Source organism: Rhinatrema bivittatum, chromosome 1 (assembly GCF_901001135.1).
Source record: "Rhinatrema bivittatum chromosome 1, aRhiBiv1.1, whole genome shotgun sequence".
NCBI lineage: Eukaryota > Metazoa > Chordata > Amphibia > Gymnophiona > Rhinatrematidae > Rhinatrema > Rhinatrema bivittatum.
In genome coordinates, this window is record NC_042615.1 from 385,869,353 (window position 1) to 385,890,075 (window position 20,723).

The 20,723-nt window shown below is 39.6% G+C and overlaps 1 protein-coding gene across 3 annotated transcripts in view; it reads left to right on the plus strand.

Moving 5' to 3' along the window:
* LOC115091242 (low-density lipoprotein receptor-related protein 2-like) overlaps positions 1-20,723 on the plus strand; it is a 271,760-nt gene that overhangs the window by 101,436 nt on the left and 149,601 nt on the right. For all 3 annotated transcript variants that reach the window (XM_029601348.1, XM_029601358.1, XM_029601367.1), the window contains exon 8: positions 1,664-1,873. In XM_029601348.1, the coding sequence (XP_029457208.1) occupies positions 1,664-1,873 (210 nt within the window). The remainder of the gene's footprint in view (positions 1-1,663; positions 1,874-20,723) is intronic.

The following is a 20,723-nucleotide window of genomic DNA, read 5'->3' on the forward strand; positions in this document are numbered from 1 at the left end:
AACTCCTGAGTGACTGGAAAAAAAAATTATGGCATCCCTTCTGTGTACAACTTGGAGCTTTGTTAAAGGGGTGGGAGATGCTGCCATAAACATTGGCTCAAACAAATCTTAGAGAGAACATATATAGTTAGTACAAAATTTATTAAATACCCACATATACCTATGTGGGTATTTTCAATAAATTTTGTATTAACTATATATGTTGTCTCTCTAAGATTTGTTTGAGTTTATGACATGACTAAAGAGTTGTATTTTATTACCCTTTGTGTAAATATGCCATAAACATTGGCAGCAGGCTGATGTAGTTTACTTTCTGGTCATGACTCATCTCATCTACCACATAAAAAGATGACTCTGGATAGCAGAGGTTGCAAACTCTATTTTCCTTTCAGTAAAACTATAGCTCCTATGCTTGAAAAACAGATGCACAATTCTTACCAGAAATTAGAAGCTCATATTCTACCATGTAAATCAAGCTGTTTAGAAAAGCTTCAGAGCAGCTTGAACTATAGTTTTTTAGTAGCTTTTTTAATTAAAAAAAAACAAACTTTTTCCAATGAAGTAAATGGGAAATGAATATAATTGACTAAACCTTAATATACTAATATTCAGATTTTTAAAACCTGATTTTTTTTTTTGACTTGCATAGTAAACTTAGACATGTCACCTTTTGACTTGCTCACACTATGGGACAATTTCCCAGAAGAATCGGGGCAGGTTCTGCACTTTATATCTAATACCTTGCAGTTCAGTTTTTTTTTTCAAACTGATAGAACTGGGGCTTGAAGAAACAACAAACTAAGGGGTAGATTTTCAGACGAGCGCGAATAGCCTACTTTTGTTTGCGCTCCAGGCGCAAACAAAAGTACGCTGGATTTTAGTAGATACGCGCGTAGTCGCGCGTATCGGCTAAAATCCTGGATCGGCGCGCGCAAGGCTATCTATTTCGTATAGCCTGCGCGCGCCGAGCCGCGCAGCCTACCCCCGTTCCCTCCTAGGCCACTCAGAAATCGGAGCGGCCTAGAAGGGAACTTTCCTTTGCCTTCCCCTCCCTTCCCCTACCTAACCCACCCGCCCGGCCCTGTCTAAACCCCCATCCTACCTTTGTCGGGATTTACGCCTCCCGGAGGGAGGCGTAAATCCCCGCGCGCGAGCGGGACTCCTGCGTGCCGGGCAGCGACCTGGGGGTGGGTACGGAGGGCGCGGCCACGCCCCCGGACCACCCCGGGCCATAGCCACGCCCCCATACCCGCCCCCGACACGCCCCCGCAACGCCGCGCGCTCCGGCCCTGCCCCCCGACACGCCTCCCGACACGCCCACTCCGAAAACCCCGGGACTTACGCGAGTCCCGGGGTTCTGCACGCGCCGGTGAGCCTATGTAAAATAGGCTCACCGGCGCGCAGGGCCCTGCTCGCGTAAATCCGCCCGGTTTTGGGCGGATTTACGCGAGCAGGGCTCTGAAAATCTGCCCCTAAGCATTTAAGGAACTCTCAAGCTCTACATTTTTTGAAGTTCTATTGGAAAAATCTTCATTTACAGAAATGTATTCATTAATTTTAAGACTTATTACATGCTAAGCCATATTTGTATTCATGTTTACTGAATTCACCCTTATGGTAAGTTATTGTTAGTGAACTGTATTTTTCTTCCTATCTCTTTAAGACAATAGCACCCTAATCTTGATAGCAGGGAACAAAGAGTTTGCTGCTCTAGATGTGAGGAGTGGCAAATACCAACCTCTCTTCCCTGTAAAAAGCACCCCTGTTGCAATTGCTTATGACCTTAAGCGCAAATCATACTATTGGGTGGATGAAAAAGGAACCCTACAAGCTTATGTGGTTGGAACAGAAAATATCACACAGCTTTACCAAGGTAAGTGTTCTAGTCTTGTGCAATACAGGAAGCCAATTGGTTGTGCATAGTACTTTAGTTTTTGAAGCAATAACAGTAAGTTGTTTTTTTTATAGCCACACACCATAGCTTTCTAGTAGTGTACTAGTCAAACATTTTGTTCACTTAGTATGGCATTTATGCAAAACTGCCATAACAGATACAGCAAAGAAAATGATGTAACTGGGACATCCCTATACTGATGGCCAACATAAATGAATGTTAATGCATAGGGTCCTGAACGTTTGGGATCAATTGTGCTTGTCAACTTTTAACACTAGTAGTGTTGTCCTCATTCAGGCAAAGTCCCTATGAATGTGATATAACTTAAGATGACACCATGGAAAATGTTCAAATCAGCAGCATAAGTAGGTTAGGATATTTGAGAAAATTACAAGTTTGTAATTGACAGCAAAATAACATGCCAATGCAAAACATCCAGAGCAATTTATCTTCTTCACTGGCTAAAGTTACAGGTTTAAGCACTGCCTTTTCTCATTGGATGTACTCCTGCAAAACATTACTGTATTCTCTTGAACATAAGACTGTTAATTTTTGATTGTGTTTCTGTTCTAACTCCATTATTTTCCCTTCCATGTAGGGTCCATGTGATAAGTTAATCGGACTCACAAGGACAAGTGTAAACTGTTAGGATCTAGTTCATATCTCCAAATTGGAGAGCTTGCATCACTAGCTCAGACGTATTTGAGGGCTGCTACTGAACAGCCCTTTAAACATTTCCATAGACCCAACTTGTTTTGGAATTTATGGCTGGCTTGATACCTACCAGCATTTGAACTTTCATCTACCATTTCTACAGTGCAGAGCTTATTTGAAAGTTAAAATTTGTCCTTGTCCATTGGAACCAACTGGCTTTCATTTCTTCCCCCCCCCATATATGAGCACTCAACAGACCTGACTCCTGAGCCTGTGGACTGACTTTTGTGAAGCTGTGGGTAAACACTGCTGTCAGCATGTTGAACCCTCTGTAACTGGCTTTCTGGGCTCCTTGGTGAAAAAATCCTTATTTCCAGGAAACTCTATAAACTTCTCTAGCTCCCCCCTTATGTTCTGAAAAGTGGAGACTAAGTTGACTCTGGGTGACAAGTGGCCTGTCTGCAGCTAGTTCAACTTTTTTTCACCTTTGTCAGATTGTGATGGTTTATTTCAGCTTGCTAGTCACTCTTAAAGTAAGCAGTTTAAAAACAGAGATCATAAATATATAAAATGCTGCAACTATAAATCAGTAAAGCCACACAAAGAATATTTCAGGATAGCTGAAATATATATTAGGATATTATAATATTCCAAACAAATGTATTTCAAGACCAAATACTATCAACTAACATTCAATTTTAAAAACTAACCATTTATCAAAATGCATTGTCAACGCACATAACTAATGCCATAACACATGTGAAAAATACTAGCACATGGCACAAATGCAAATTTGAGGGGAGCGGGATTGGGGAGATGTGTTGAGTGGGAATTAGTTAAATTAGGGGTGCTATTGCACCATTTTAACACAAACTACACCTTCCCTGGCATTAAGCTGTGATATGCCCAAAATGACCATAACTCAATTCACAATAAATTTTGGGAATTGCATTTTGCCCATTTCTGGGCTGGGGGGGAGGGGAGTGGAAAGCCTCTGGGGAGGGCATCACTGTGAGCACTTATACCCTCTATAGGAAGGCCACCTAATAGGTTGAGGTAAGGTGTTAGAGGTGGTTTAGGGGCCAGTTTTACATGTAGAGAGATGTACAATTAAACAGTACACCTTGGTGAAGATTTGATGTCCTTGTGAATGAGGAAAATCTCAGATGAAACTTTTACTATGTTATCTCACCCTAGCTTGATGGTACCCTGATGAGAACATAATAGAAATTTCATGTTTGAGACTTTCCTCACTCCAAATGGTAAGGATTTGCTATCCAGGTGTGCTGTGCTGTTCATATGTCTCACTCAATTGGCCCCCACCCCCCTTGTTCCCTAAAAACAGAGCCTTCAGATTGGCTCACTGAGATCCACCAATCTCTGAATGCTGCCAAATACCTCATGCCTGTTACACACTTTGCCTTGTCCTTGTTCTAAATGGGCATCCCAACTTGGACCTGACAGCCCAAGAAGGCAAGACCAAAATAAGCTCCGACCACCTACCCTGTGCTGTTTATGTGCCTGGGCTCCTGGAAATGCTGTCCCCATTGGTCCCAGCTGGGGGTAGGAAAAAAATGAAGTTGGTGCAAAGGATTCAGTGAAACATTTTAAAGGTCCTGACCACATGCTGATCAGCTACACACTTTAGTAAAAACCAAATCATACATGAACACTGTACACTAATCCCTTCCCTACTGTACAAAATAAGTCCATCTCTTATCTAGTAAGACAGCTAAATACTAAAATGGTTCCAATATTTGGACACCTGGAGGCTACATACTTTAAGAAAGCAAAATATCAGAACCATGTAGTGGTATGGATATCCACGTTATTCTCCAACTGAACTAACATCTTGGGTTTTAATGGCAAGGGCTTAAAGTAGAAGACTTCTGTACTTAGTCTGTCTACCCTTCAGGGCTGAGATTGGGGAACAGTCTCTTGCTCCAGCTATTAAAAGTGACTTGTGTTGAAGATGGTCTACTGCATTGAACAGAATATACTGTAATTTATTTCCAAAATGTTTATCCTCTACCTTTCAGAAAGGAAAGACTCTTATAATCAATGGAACAAAAACATAATGCTATAAACAGATGAAATTAGACTTACCACCCTATCAGCCCACTAAACACTAATATGAAATTGTAAAGAAGAAAATATAGCAACTAGCAGGGACTCTCTAGCTTAAATACAAATTCACATGGAACATAGGAAGCAAAACACATCTTGCTCAGAAAGCTGTCAACTGGGAGGGCTCATAGCAGTATACAGGTGTATGGTATATTTCTTTGCAAATTTATAACACAATTATTTAATCCACATTACAAACTAATTAAAGTTTCCAAAATTTTTTTGTTTTCAAGGAGGAAAAGACTTCAGATGCCAGATTGACTTTCAAAATTAGTCAATCTGGAAAGGGGCAAAATCATTAGTATAAAAAGCCTCCTTTTTTTTTGTTTATGGCAATTTTACCTTTATAACAAGCTGGCCAGTGTTTCACCTTGATGGCTGCATCAGGGAGACTTTTTAGAACTGTTCCTAATACAAAAAACAATTATGGTAAAATTAAAAAAAAAATAAACTCTCACCTACTGCCCCCAGTGGACTCACCTTTCAAAATGTGTATTCTTCAAAAACATACAAAGCTTAATGGTGATCAAAATCTACCTTCCATTTAAACAATGTTTGAAAGGTGGCAGCTTATATTGTAATGCTATCCAAACCCCTATTCTATTGCAACAATCAGTTGTCTGTCAAACTGCTGGCCAATCATATTCAAACTTCATTACTCTTTCAAAGAATCTGGTCCCATTCACTTTCAATCTGTTAGAACACACAAATACCTTGATAGAAATACCACACAAATACCTTGATAGAATGCTGGGCTGCATAGGGAGAGGAATATCGAGTAAGAAAAGGGAAGTGATTATCCCCTTGTACAGGTCCTTGGTGAGACCTCACCTGGAGTATTGTGTTCAGTTCTGGAGACTCTATCTCTGAAGAGACAGAGACAAGATGGAGGCGGTCCAGAGAAGGGTGACCAAAAAGGTGGAAGGTCTTCATCAAATGACTTATGAGGAGAGATTGAAGAATCTAAATACGTACACCCTGGAGGAAAGGAGGAGCAGAGGTGATATGATACAGACATTCAGATACTTGAAAGGTTTTAATGATCCAAAGACAACGACAAACCTTTTCCATAGGAAAAAAATCAGCAGAACCAGGGGTCACGATTTGAAGCTCCAGGGAGGAAGATTCAGAACCAATGTCAGGAAGTATTTCTTCACGGAGAGGGTGGTGGATGCCTGGAATGCCCTTCCAGAGGAAGTGAAGACCAGAACTGTGAAGGACTTCAAAGGGGCGTGGGATAAACACTGTGGATCCATAAAATCAAGAGGCCGTCAATAAAGAGTGGGTGGCTAGCCAGAATGACAGCTACTGCCTGGAGACAATACCCTTATTCAATAAACATACACATGGTTACTGTGACTCCAACATCGCTCTAAGCTACAACAGCAAGAGGAAATGTGGAAAAAAGGATTTGCACTCACAAAGTGGGGAGTAGCTGGCTTGTTACGGCGGTTACTACCCCAAACCAAATAAGCCTGATACTTCACTTTCAATGCATATCCAGCATAGCTCTCTGCTTCAACGGCAGGGGAGAAGAAAACCTGATACTTCACGCATATCCAGCATAGGTCCCTGCTTCAACGGCAGGGGAGAAGAAAAACTGATACTTCACGCATATCCAGCATAGCTCTCTGCTTCAATGGCAGGGGAGAAGAAAAACTGATACTTCACGCATATCCAGCATAGCTCTCTGCTTCAACAGCAGGGGAGAAGAAAAAAGGATTCGCACTCACAAAGCGGGGAGTAGTCTGGCTTGTTACGGCGGTTACTACCCCAAACCAAATAAGCCTGATACTTCACTTTCAATGCATATCCTGCTTCAATGGCAGGGGAGAAGAAAAACTGATACTACAAGCATATCCAGCATAGCTCCCTGCTTCAACAGCAGGGGAGAAGAAAAACAACCAATAAGGGCTGAATAACACAGTCTGGGTAAAACAAATAAGCATGGGTGTAGCTTGCTTATTGCGGCGGTTACTTCCCCTACTACCCATAACTAATCAAGCTTGATATTTCACTTGGTTGCAGCTCCATCACTGCTCTCTACATTAATGGTGGGGGTGGAAGGGAAATAGAACCAAAGAGCTAAGAGAAACAGATAAGTATGAGAAAAAAATGTGAAGCTTGCTGGGCAGACTGGATGGGCCGTTTGGTCTTCTTCTGCCGTCATTTCTATGTTTCTATGTTTCTATATTCCCATTGAGCATTCTAAAACTATACCACCTTTTTTTTTCCATTTAATCACCAAACCAGGTTTCAAGACTGTTATATAAAAAAAGGATCCATTCAATGCTTGTATTCATTCTTTGTGGATCAATACTTTCCTATTCATATATCCATCTTTGTTCTTTCTATAACAACCACTTCTCTATCACTGCCCTGCAGAGGCTGTAATACCATATATCATGAAAACACATAGATCTTCAAATTTTTGATTATAATCTGTACAGTGAGACCATTGGTGTTTCCAATCTCTTGTTTTTGAAGCAACTTCAATGTTCCAATATTCGAATTCTCAAAGTTCTACTGGTCTTTCCAACAAATCCTGCCACAAGGACACAGGAATATGTAAATGGATACACATGTTAAATGTTTCAACTTGTATTTTCTCTTGGTTATGGAATGCAAAAAGTCTGAGATCTAAAGTGACTCCGCACACTAAATGTCCTGCTTGACTGCCAGGATTTTGCTGTCATTTCTCCTGAGAAAGATGGACACATTTTTTCAAATTCTTACTCCTTGTGTAAGCAAACCATATATTGACATCCTGGAACTGTTCATATAATCATAATTGAATATTTTTCTTGAATCTTCTTGATTGTCTCGAATGACTGTACACAAGTCAAAATATCTCTTGATTACGTTTGATTATTCGACCCAATAGACTTCCTCTTGGTGAAAATAATGCTTGTTTATAGGCTTTCCTAATGCCAACTGGATATTCGTGCACTAAAAAATTATTGGACACTTGATTTTTCTTAAATTCTTGGAGAGGTGTAGATTCTCACTTGTAAGAACTGAGTGGTAGATTCTCACTGGTTTGAGAACGGAAACTTCTATAATGCGAATATGCATTACAAATTGGTTGCCTTTTTATGTATGTAATGTGACTAATTTTTCTACCTTCACCCATACATACTGTGACATCCAAAAGTTCTCCAACTATAATTCATAGTGAACTGTTATTGCACAAGTTAATCCATTGATGACATTTCTGTTTATGAATTGTCATTAATTATAACCAGGTTATATGTACACTGATATATAAACATACAATAATAGTACTTCCTCAAATTATATATCAAATTTACATAAACAATTCATATATCAGAATTATTCACTCAAAGAAATCCAAAAGAGATTAGTTCAAATATGAGCAATTTAAGAAAAATCAGAGTAATGTCACTTCACTTTAAGGAAATCAGAGATACAGCAGGTCTACTAATTGCTCTCAACCATCTGCTAGATTTAGGGGGTGCATATCTAGGAATGCCTGTAAAGCAATTATCTCCTAGAAAACATTTGTTCCTTATACCATAATTCACATTTACAGGGGTACCATAAAAAGAATTTGGCACCCCTAGCAAGGGTATCAGATTTTAATCTAAGGAAATCCTGCCTTCTTGAGTTGCCCTTGCTAGATCTGGATACATCAGATCTGTTCTGTGAAATTTCTGTAATCTATTTCGAAGAAATAGGCGTAACAGTGTCTCTTTCAGATGGAAAGATAAATGAGACAAAGATGCTCTTAACGAAATCTGTTTCAATAGAAGCTTCTAATTTCTGAAACATTCATGGACAGCACTGATTGCATGTCCCCCATTCATGCTCTTTGTGGTATATAATACATTTTTGCCAGAGCTGGGAGACTGATTTGGCATTTTCAGAATGTGCAATAAATATTAGATGTGAATCTGTTCCGGTTCAGATTCACATCGTTAATTTTTTTTTTTTGTGCGACCCGATCGCGGTTTTGTTTATCGGCTGCACCCAAGCCAATAAACAAAAAAACCCACCCGACCCTTTAAAACTGATCCCTTAGCTTCACCCACCCTCCCAAACCCCTCCAAAACTTTTTACAAGTACCTGGTGGTCCAGTGGGAGTCCCGGGAGCGATCTTCTGCTCTCGGGTTGTCGGCTGCCACTAATAAAAATGGCGCCGATGGCCCTTTGCCCTTACCATGTGACAGGGTATCCGTGCCATTGGCCGGCCCATGTCACAATGTAGGCGTAATGGACGGCCGGCGCCATCTTTAAAAATGGTGCCAGCCATCTGTGCTCCTACCATGTGACAGGGTATCCGTGCCATTGGCCAGCCCCTGTCACATGGTAGGAGCACTAGATGGCCGGCGCCATCTATAAAAATGGCACCGGCCATCCATTACACCTACATTGTGACATGGGCTGGCCAATGGCACGGATACCCTGTCACAGTAAGGGCAAAGGGCCGTCGGCGCCATTTTTATTAGTGGCAGCAGACAACCCGAGAGCAGAAGATCACTCCCGGGACTCCCACTGGACCACCAGGTACTTGTAAAAAGTTTTGGAGGGGTTTGGGAGGGTGGGTGAAGCTAAGGGATCAGTTTTAAAGGGTCAGGGTGGGTTTAGGGATTGTTTTGGTGTGCAGTTTTTTCCACCCTCCCCCAAAACAATAAGAACCCCACAAACAATTTTGTGGGGTTTTCCTGTTTTGGGGAGCCCCGATTTCTGACTATTTTGAAAATATATATTTTCAATCAGAAGCAAGATTCACATCCCTAATATTCCTCCACTTCTCTAGGTGGTATCAATTTTTGATATGGGAAATTTAAAATCCTTAAATTAGGGTATTTTAAATTGTTCTCCATATATGCTATCTTTTTAGTTAGACCTCTGTCTTAACCAAATTTTTCTGAAACTGTTCTACTTTATCCAGTCTTTCATCATAAACTTCCAGTTTATTATATTGAGAGATTTTTATAGATCTAAAACTTTGTTGTGAATCCACAATAATATTGGTCAATTTTATTGCTGCTTCCTGGGACTTAATCGCAGCCCAGAGTATGTCCATTGTAATTTATGAAGTCTTAGTAGGTATAATTATTTTTAATTCAGACATATCCTCCTTGCCATCCCCTGTGGCTTGGTCCCCCTTTCCCAAATCAATATTAGGCAAAACTTTTAAATCAGGAGACTTCTTTTCAAAGAGAATCTCCCAAATTTTCCTTTAAGGCAATCTGTGGGGATGGGGTATTGGGAGCTCTGGGGCTCGGAGATGGCTTCAGCCTGTGGGACAGATTCTCGCTCATGAACAGTCTCCACTGCAGCCCTTTCCTCCGGTTACACTCCTGCTGCAGCCATAAAGAATGAAGAAATCTGAGGCTGAGTTGGTCCAGATAAGGGAGACTGACAGCCTCCCTTATTTGAGCTACAAGTCAATATTTTCTCCTTAATGGTTAACTCTGGTAGGATTTTCCAATCTAATATCTTTTGGGTTGGAGGAATAGAGGGTTAGTTACTAAGTTGAAGAATCCTCAAACTTCAATTCATTAGTATTTGGAGAGAGGGTTTTGTCTCTATAAACCAAGCAAAGCAGCACGCCCCTTTGGCACAAATGGCTTCGGCAGCACGTCAGCGTCTGCATGCCACAGGGGGGTCCAGTTTTAGACCTACCTGTCCCTACCCTTGATGTCAGCAGGGGTCGGGGTTTCTCCTCACCCTGAGGTAATATCTCTCCTCTCTCACCTCCCCATTGAAATTTCTGCAATTCCTCTAACGTTTTTATGCCCTGGTTGGGAACATCATAAGTATATATCAGATGCCAACATATGTCACAAAACATTTAAACAAAACCTTAAAACCTGGCTATTTAAAAAAGCCTACTATCAATAATCTGAATCCTCATCTACTCTTCCTAACATCCACAATCTATCATATATTGTTTATATGTTATTAATACAAAGTTATATACGGTATTGTATTCAAGTTACCATGTTATATTGTAAAGCGCAATGCTGAATTACTGTTTGTATGTAAACCGAGGTGATGTTGTTTACGTACCCCGGTATAGAAAAATCTATAAATAAATAAAATCTGGCATCTGAGATAAAAGATACAAGTCACTTAACTCAGTTTTTGGATTCTTTGTGTAATGGTCTCTTTAGATGTTCATTATACACTAGCATTCTGCAAGAACATGCTTTAAATATTTGCAATATTCTAAGACAACTGGTTCATCCACACTTTGTGCCTACATCTTTTGAGGTTGGCAAGAATTGCCCTATGACAATTTTTTCATGTTTCAAAAACTGTACCTATAGATTAAGGAAACAGCGATGGGCTGCACCATGGCCCCATCAGTGGCAAACCAATATGTCTGAATTCTAGTCATATTGGATTGAAACTTTTATTTTTTTTCTTCTAAAAGGTGAATTATGGGTGAGATTTATGTTTTTATACCCTGGTTGGGAACATTAGAGGAATTGAAGAAATTTCATCAAGGGATTAACTCATGCAATAACAAATACAGTTCACTGAATTAGTTGCAGAGAATGGTTTTGGATGTCACAGTATGTATGGGTGAAGGTGGCAAATTGGTCACAATCTTACATACATAAAAAGGCAACAGATTTGTAATGCATTTTTTGCATTATGGAAGTTCCCATTCTCAACCAGTGAATTTACCATTCTCTTAGTTCCTACAAGTGAGAATATACAAATCTCTCCAAGAACTTAAGAAAAATCAGTGTCCAATGATTTTTTTTTAATGCAAGAATATCCAGTTGGCATTAGGAAAACCTATAAACGAGCATTATTTTCAGTCTATTGGGTTGAATCAAACACAAGCAAGAGAGATATTTTGACTTGTATGAGACAGAAGTCATTTGAGACACATCAAGAAGATTGAATATCTTGAATTATGATTACATGATGTTTGTAAATAAACAACTCCTGACCAAGTCTTAAATCACACAATAATATATTTATTATACTGAGTATAAGCAAAGGTATACTTAGGAAGCAAAGGTATACTTACAACATGTACATAGCACATCGAGGTCTGGAACTTTTGCTTGTTTTTTTCTTTTTGCAAGCTCTTTTTATATACATTTTCTGTAAGCTAATTGATAACTACTATTTGTTCCAAACCACAAGATTTCAGTTAACCTTGCTGCTAAATGCAGCTACTCTTTGTTCCCGTTTGATCTTATCTTACTTCATATGCACAAACTTTCTTCAGATACCCTTTCTCAGATCTGTTATCTTGTTATCTCATGCTCATCCTGTGACTCACTTGTTGACGTTTCACCTGGATTCTGCTAATGTGTGTGTTGCTTTGCAAAACTAGGCCATAGTTCATATGTTGCTTTGCAAAACTAGGCCATAGTTCACCATAGCTGCTTCTTCTTTCTTCAGAGCCTTAATTCATTTTGAGGCCTCTGGTATTTTTTCCATCAGCATGTTCTACAATCCTCCCTTGAGCCAGATTGACTCTGGCTCACATTAGGTGTCTTCATTCTTCACACAGGGGAACAGCATAGAGACTAGGGTTTTCTTCTTTGTATCTGTGGACACCTCCCTAGGACCTCCCTTTTAACTGCTCTCACTTTCCGTTTCCCAGCTATCATCTGTACTGATTGTGGTTTGGATCATTCTAGTAGTCCTCAAGTTTATATTGCTATACGCTATCATATTGGTTACTGGTTTTGGTGTTGGCATCTTTGGTCGACAATATTGTAATACTGAACAAATACATGGAATACAAAAACATAATATTATGCCTAAAACCAGTAATCCGAACAAAACTCCTACTATCCCCTTCAAATGACTAGATAAGTTAGCAAACCAGGAAGTTATGGAATCCCACCAAGTTACTGAGATTCCTCCCTTAAAATCGCTAACTTGAAGTCTAGCCAGTTCTTGTATCTTTTGCATTGCGTTGTAAACTATATGAGAGCGATTGACCACTACTGTACAACATTCAGAGCTATTAAGTACTGTACACAATCCGCCTTGGGCAGCCAATATATAGTCCAGACCGTGTCGATTATATGTAGAAACCGTAGTTAATTCATCTACCGTGTCTTGAAGGGCTTTAAGGGCGATCTCTAATTCATGCGTGACTACATGGAGGACAGATTGTAGTCGCCGAATGGCCATTCCCAATTCAGCTGCAACTGCAGGTTGGGCAAATGGTAACCATGAGGTATAGCTTAATGCGTCTAATCTAGTTTTAGTTAAAGGGTAGGTGGAGTTAATATAATCCAACGAGAGTTGGATTGCTTGATCTTCAGGGACAGCTGAGGGAACACTCCTTCGGGAGCGGGTATGCATAGGGTGATTTAATGGAATAATTCGAGAAAAATAGTTAAATGTAACTAACACACAAAATTCATAGTATGCAGGGAGTTTGAGGAAGACTATTCCATCACACAACCAATAATGTCCAACATAAAGATTTGCAAAGTTTTGTATTACGGTATCATTGCTATTGTTATAAGGGCCATAAACAAAAGGAGATTTATATTTTCCTAATACACTACAAGGAACCAAAGATAAGTCATTTTCAGATGAACAGTTATTGTCTGCTATGTTGAAGAGGTCACACAGACGTGGACAGACAGTGTATGTGGAATTGAAAGTGCGTATGTATTGGGTGTCGGTGGCTACATGTACAATCTTGGACAGATTTGCTATACATGGGAGGCAACCTGGTGGAGGAGATGCAGTAATATGTGAAAATGTGCAATTACAGCTTATTACAATGTCAGTGAAAGGGGTGCTGGGTAAGATGGTTCCCTTACGAATAATCCATGTTGTATTGTATGTGGAGTAAGTATAGTTGCAAGGAATAGGGTTCGGGGAAGTAACATTACTAAGGCAAAGAAAACCATTTTTTGGTAAATCGGCTGTAAGTGGGGGAGGTTTGGCATTACCCAAATATTGTGTCCATGTTTGTCCTGCTAATGGATCTATGGTCATATTGTGTTGTCCATTATCTTTAAATCCTAAAATATGGTGTAATGGAACTGGAAAGGAAATGGCTGGGACATGTGAATGGGCTTTTTGATGTGGAGTGCAGACGATACAATCCGTAATATCTGCTGGAAGAGCCTTTACTAATTCATGTATTGTCTGTACCCACAAATTTGTTAATCCTGAAACAGGGGCCTGTTGGAGAGGGAAAGAAGTAACAAGTGGCCATGTATACGTTAGTACATATAAACAGGTTAGTAAACATAACATTGTCATTTCCTTCAGTCGTCAGTCTACTTCAGAGAAAAAAGATAATGCAACAGTCCAATTATAGTATTGGATTAAATGTCCGTATATCCGACAAATGTACCCAAGTGGAATGTTCAGATAGTTTAGCAGCAGTATGGCTGAGGTCTGTGATAGTGAAAGGTCCAACATATATCGGATCCTTCCAAGTCTTGTGGGTGTAATTCTTTCGTAGTACTTGATCACCTACTGAAAAGGAAGCGCAAAAAGATTGTTTAGGAACCTTTTTCGATTCAGTCTGTATTAGATCTGCTGCCATGGCTACTAGGGGCTGAACTTTTTTCCAATACTCTACTTGAGTATCAGTTTGTCTTATTCTCACCGGATTCATAATCCGTCCTGTCTGTAATTGAAATGGAGTAATCTCATGGATTGTACCTGGCGTATTCCGTATATTCATTAAGGCCAATGGTAATACATCCAACCAGGTATATAATTTGTTTTGTTTTTATTTAATGCTGCTAGCAATACCCTCAATTTGGTTTTCAATATTCCGTTATATCGTTCTACCAAACCATTCGAGGTTGGCTTATAGACTGACACACGTCGATGGATAATATTACAGATCTCTTGTAATTCATTCATAATTTGATTATTAAAGTGTGTCCCATTATCAGATACAATTTTGATCGGACATCCATGGGCTGGTAAAATTCTATGTAAAAAGGTATCAATAACTACATGAGCTGTTTCTTTTGTACATGGGAAAGCTTCTATCCAATGTGAAAAGCTATCCACCCATACCAATACATACCGTTTTCCTTTAACTGCTTCAATCATATCAGTGTAATCAATGTGCCATTCCAAACCTGGTCCCTGGGGGATAGGCAAGTTACCAGGACTCACAGCTGGGCCTCGACGAGCTATATGAGTAGAACAGACTAAACAGTTATGAATTATCTGTACAGCTAAAGCATAAAGATTCTGGTTCCAATGATTACTTTGTATGCCTGCTAATAGTGCAGTGGCAGACAGATGCATGGTTGCATGCCATGCAAAGAAGTATCGCAACACTTCTGATGTTGTCAAACATTTTTTTCCATTAGGGTGGAGCCATTCTTTCCCTTCTTGATAACATCCAATTGTCACCCATTTCTGTAATTCCTCACCACTAGGTTGTTCATGGAATATGTCAAGTGGCATGGGATATGGCGTATGCATTAATTCTGAGCTAAACCGTGTTTGCATAGTCATTAGTTTCACGGTAAGCACTTCTGTAGCAGCTTTATCTGCTAGGTCATTTCCCTGTGCCTCAAAGCTCATGTGTCCAGTATGTGCTGGCGTCCATACTATAGCAGTTTTAGAACCAACCCCTTCCCTTTTTGATAATAAGTTCAGTATTTGTTTCCAGTTGTTATGTTGTAAGGGCTGACCCGTTGCAGTAATCATTCCCCTTCTTTTCCATTTCAATAAATGGTATTGTAGAGAACTAACTACATATGAACTATCAGTATAGATTGTGCAGTGCTCTTTCATTCCTGAAGATTTCAAAGCTGCTATTACAGCAAGGAGTTCAGCTTCTTGTGCTGTTACACCTTTCCCTGTTTGATACTGTATTTTGGTAATAATATCTAAACTGGGTGTAACACTTAATGCTGCAAACGCCGCTTGCTGGTCTTTCTGTGCCCCATCTGTAAACCATATTAGTCCCTTGTCAAGGGGATCAAACTGGGTCAGTAAAAGGTCCGGGATGTCTTTTCTTTCAATTTGTCTCTGTACATTACTAGGAAAAAACAATCTAATAACTTATTCTGAGCTTTCGTGAGAGGTGCTGTTACTATATCTTGGCCAGTCAATATTGTTTGATATTTACCAAATCTGGTTGCTGTCAATGCAGCCTGACTAGTCGTTAGCAAATGATGTATTGAATGAGCGCAGTGTAAAATTAACGAGCTATATGGCATCATAGCTCGCCATTTACCAATAGCGGCGACAATAGCAGTTAATAACTTTGGAATTTCAGGTAGAGCCATTTCCACTGGACTATAGGATCCAGATAGAAATGCCACTGCTTGTTTCGGTGTATCTTCTTGATTTACAAAAGCAGCCCATGTGTTTCCCATGTCTCGGACCCATATATGCACTTTCAGCCTGGGGTCTACAGTACCTAAGGGTTCAGCCTGTAGTAAAGTCTGTAATACATCTTGTATTACCATTTCGTCATCTTCAGTCAATTTTATTTGCGCATTAGAACCAGTACCAGCCGGTACCTGTAAGTGCCTCAGTAGAGGAGAAATGCGCGCTGAATAACTTGGTATCCATTGTCGACAGTAATTAAAAGTTCCCAATAAACCTCGTAATTGCTTTAAATTCTGGGGAAACTCCTGTTTCTGTAGTTCTAACAATAGGTCCTTTGTTATGTGTTTAGTAGCTGAGGATATTATTTGACCTAGAAAATTTACTTGAGTCTTAGCTAATACACATTTCTGTTGATTACATTTATATCCTGCCTCACCAAGCCTTTGTAATTTAAATGTCCATTCACAACATTCTATTTTAGTTTCAGCAGAAAGCAATATGTCATCAACATATGTAAATAAAGATACTGATTTAGGTAAAATACTTCTGAACTGCTCTAGATCCTTGTTCAATTGTTTTGAAAATACAGTCGGGCTATCTGTAAAACCTTGGGGACATGCGTGCCCACCGATAAGCTTTTGTGCCTAATACAAAAGATGTTAGATCACGAGAAGCAGTATGTAGAGGAATTGCAAAGAATGCATTAGATAAATCAATGACAGAGTTGAACTTATATATGGGCTGTGTTTGTAATAATGTCAGAGGATTAGCACAAACTGGATATTGTGGAATCACTATATCATTCAATGCACGTAAATCATGAACAATTCTGACATCATTTTCTCCTTTTGGCACAGGGAATAAAGGAGTATTATAGGGTGACTGTGATTCTTCAATAATACCATGTTTTAACAATCTAGCAATATGTTTCATAGTAGGTTCCATTAACTTTTCTTTTACTGGATAAGGGCTCACATTTGGTCCCAGCTCATATGGTACTGTTTTAATTCGATAAGCCGGAGCTGTTTTTGCTCTACCATAAGGAGCCTCTTCTGTGCTCCATAAATCTAAAGGTAGTTGATCCCATTTCCATTCATCCGGGATTTCATTCTCCTCCTCACTTCCTATTGAAGTGAGTAATGAAAGGAGGCTTTTAGATGCTGGGATTTTAAAGGTGAGAGTTAATCCAAATTGAGTAAGTAAGTCTCGTCCTAGTAAATTTACAGGGCAATGTTCAGCAATTAAGAATTTAACTGAAGCTTCTCTTTTACCTTGTGTAGTGTCAATTACTACTGGGGTTAATTCAGTTAAATGTTTTTTACTGGGCTTGCCATCAAAGCCAATAGTGATGTTTGTTTCAATGGATCTTTTTACAGCGCTTGGTTTAACACAAATAACAGATGATGTAGCGCCTGTATCAATCAAAAATTGCATTGGAACCTGCTGAGGACCTACTAATAATTGCACAAACGGCTCTGAATTCTGTAAAAACACAGTATCTCCCTGCATTATTCCTTCATTCCCCGCAGGCTGTCAATAGTTACCTTGGCCCCACACCGGGAATTGTGAGGGCTGTTGGCCAGCCTGTAACTGATCTGGTGCAGATAACGGCGGCGGTGTCTGCAATGTTTGGTTAAGCGGCGGCGGTGTCTGTAAAAATGTTTGTTGTGTGTGATCAGGGACTCCTGATCGCCTGCATTCAGTTGCATAGTGTCCAAATGACTGGCAATTCCAACACTGCACATGAGCTCTTCTATCAGGGGACGGTCTATTCATTATCCCTTGTGCAAAACCTCTTCCTCCCCTTCCCCTTCTCATCCCTCGACCTCGGGGGATATAGGAGGGATATGCTCCCTGATATATTCCTTCATACGGGGTACGCGGTGGACCCTGTATCACATAACAATCCTGTATATCACTGCCTTGTAGGTTTACTGTAGCCTGATTTCTTTGTGTTTTCATATTCTTTTTCTCCTCTAAGTCCGCTATCTGTAATGTCATTAATTTGCTAGCCATTTTCTGTTGCTCTTTATTAGAAGTTCTTATTTTGCAATGCACTGAGGCGAAATGCATTAAAGTGTTTCTCACCTCTGGCCATGTTTTTGTTGAAAGTGCCACAACATTATTCAAATTAGTCTGCATATTTGCAGGCAAAGTAGCATAGAATAAATGTAAAAATACAGGGATGTTTGGCTGTATATCAGCATCCTGCCCGGTTTGTGCCTTATACATGTCCATACATTTTGTCAAGTGCATTGCAAAATCAGTTAAGCCATCCCACTTGGCTGCGGTGATGGCTGTAAAATCTATGCTGGTAGGATACAGGACATTTAAAGCATTTACCAAATCTATCCTGTCCTGTCTCTGAAAAGGAAGTCCATCAGCAATATGAGTTATAAGTCGTGGACGTGCGCTTACTGCTGATAGTTGCGGTAAACTAATGCCGCAAGCTGCACATAGCGCCTTAAAATCTCCTATGGCTAAATGTGTTCCGGCCGTATTAGTATCTATTGCCTCGAGCCAGAGCCTTGCTCCTTTATGTATACTAGGCAATTTTTGTATAATCGTACTAATATCTACTGGTGTATATGGTTTATAAGCTGCAGTGGGTGGCTGTTGCCCATTATCTCTTAGGAAGATAGGAAATTCCAAATTATCTTTCTTGTTTCTTATTCCCTTAAAGGGTGGCGAGTTTAAATCTTGTATACATTTTAACCATATGTCTAGACCTTTCTGAATATATTCCAAATCTTCTGACTCCTTACAATATTTGCTGATTAATTCCCTTATTTCTGCAAGCTGTGCTTCATTTACTGGCCCTTCTGGGTGGCAAGGAATGTTTATATTTGCATTGCTTAATTCTGTCTTAACAGTGGTCCACCATGGAGCCCCATATGAACCTTCCTCAATCATTTTAATCCTTTCTTTAATTATCTCTGGTGACAAGGATGACCCTTCCTCTTTTTGAGCCATTCCTGATAAAGGACTCTGGGGGGCACCTGATAACACATCAGCCCGTAATTGCTGACAGTCCTTGCCATTGGCAGGTGTCAGGTGCACTAATCCCTTAATTTTAAAATTATCGTTTCCAGGGAAAAACTCAGCAGTTTCCCGTTCAAATTTAGCTGCTTGTTCCAAATCCGGATATAAGGGTTTAGGCTTTTGTACAGGCCCTTTCAACGGACCATAGCCTGCTGGTATGGGCATTAAAATTTTGTGATTACTGTCTTCCAGCAGGGGACATGTAGTCACATATGGGGGCGGATTTAGGGATTTTGATCTTATTTCACCTATAACCTTATTTTTCTTTTTTATTTCTTTATCAGCTGTATATAAGTCACCTGTCACTGAAAATAAATTCCACACATGCAGATGTTTCTCTAGACTATTTTTCTTTTTATTATCTTGTAGGAATGTTAACAATGGCAATAGATGACTAAGTTTCAAAGATCCTTCCATGGGCCAGGAAAGAAAGGAATCTTTAGCAGAGTATTTACCCCATTTGTCATTTGTTTTCTTAAGGTCTTTATCAAATGGAAATTAATTACATGCTGGACAGCTGTACATGTATCATCACTGTTAACATATAATGTATGTAACGTGTTAGGCTGTCCTAATTGTCCTTCTGGGACCCTTTTAGGGGTTGGGTGTGTGTTAACCATTTTAAACTGTCATTTACTTAGGCTACGCACATATAACTGTATATAGTAACCGAGACAAAATAAGAACACAAAATATATACACGCTAATATCAACCCACACAGTAAATACAAGAAAAACAACAATTGCTGCAGCGTTAAAACCTCAGGCGCCTTTTCTCAAAACTATCACCATGATTCACACAGGACTTTTGGCTTTAATTACCGATTACTCCTGGGCTGCAGTTGATCAATCTGAGCCCTAGGGAATCACACCAAAGGAACGTGAATCTTCTACTCTTCCCAAGAAATAATCAGAGTTGCTTCCGCAAACATGTGACGAATGCCTGCATTCTCCACCAATTGTTTGTAAATAAACAACTCTGACCAAGTCTTAAATCACACAATAATATATTTATTATACTGAGTATAAGCAAAGGTATACTTAGGAAGCAAAGGTATACTTACAACATGTACATAGCACATCGAGGTCTGGAACTTTTGCTTGTTTTTTTCTTTTTGCAAGCTCTTTTTATATACATTTTCTGTAAGCTAATTGATAACTACTATTTGTTCCAAACCACAAGATTTCAGTTAACCTTGCTGCTAAATGCAGCTACTCTTTGTTCCCGTTTGATCTTATCTTACTTCATATGCACAAACTTTCTTCACAGATACCCTTTCTTAGATCTGTTATCTTGTTATCTCATGCTCATCCTGTGACTCACTTGTTGACGTTTCACCTGGATTCTGCTAATGTGTGTGTTGCTTTGCAAAACTAGGCCATAGTTCATATGTTGCTTTGCAAAACTAGGCCATAGTTCACCATAGCTGCTTCTTCTTTCTTCAGAGCCTTAATTCATTTTGAGGCCTCTGGTATTTTTTCCATCAGCATGTTCTACAATGAACAGTTCCAGGACTTAGATATATGGTTTGCTTACATGAGTAGGACATAATTCTATCTTTTTCAAGAGAAATGACTGCAAAATCCTGGCGGTCAAGTAGGACACTTCAAGTGCAGATGTTTAGCATGCAGTCACTTTAGAGCTCAATTTTTGCATCCCATAACCAAGAGAAAAATACACATTGGATACACATGTGGTTAAATGTTTCAAATGTTATTTACATGC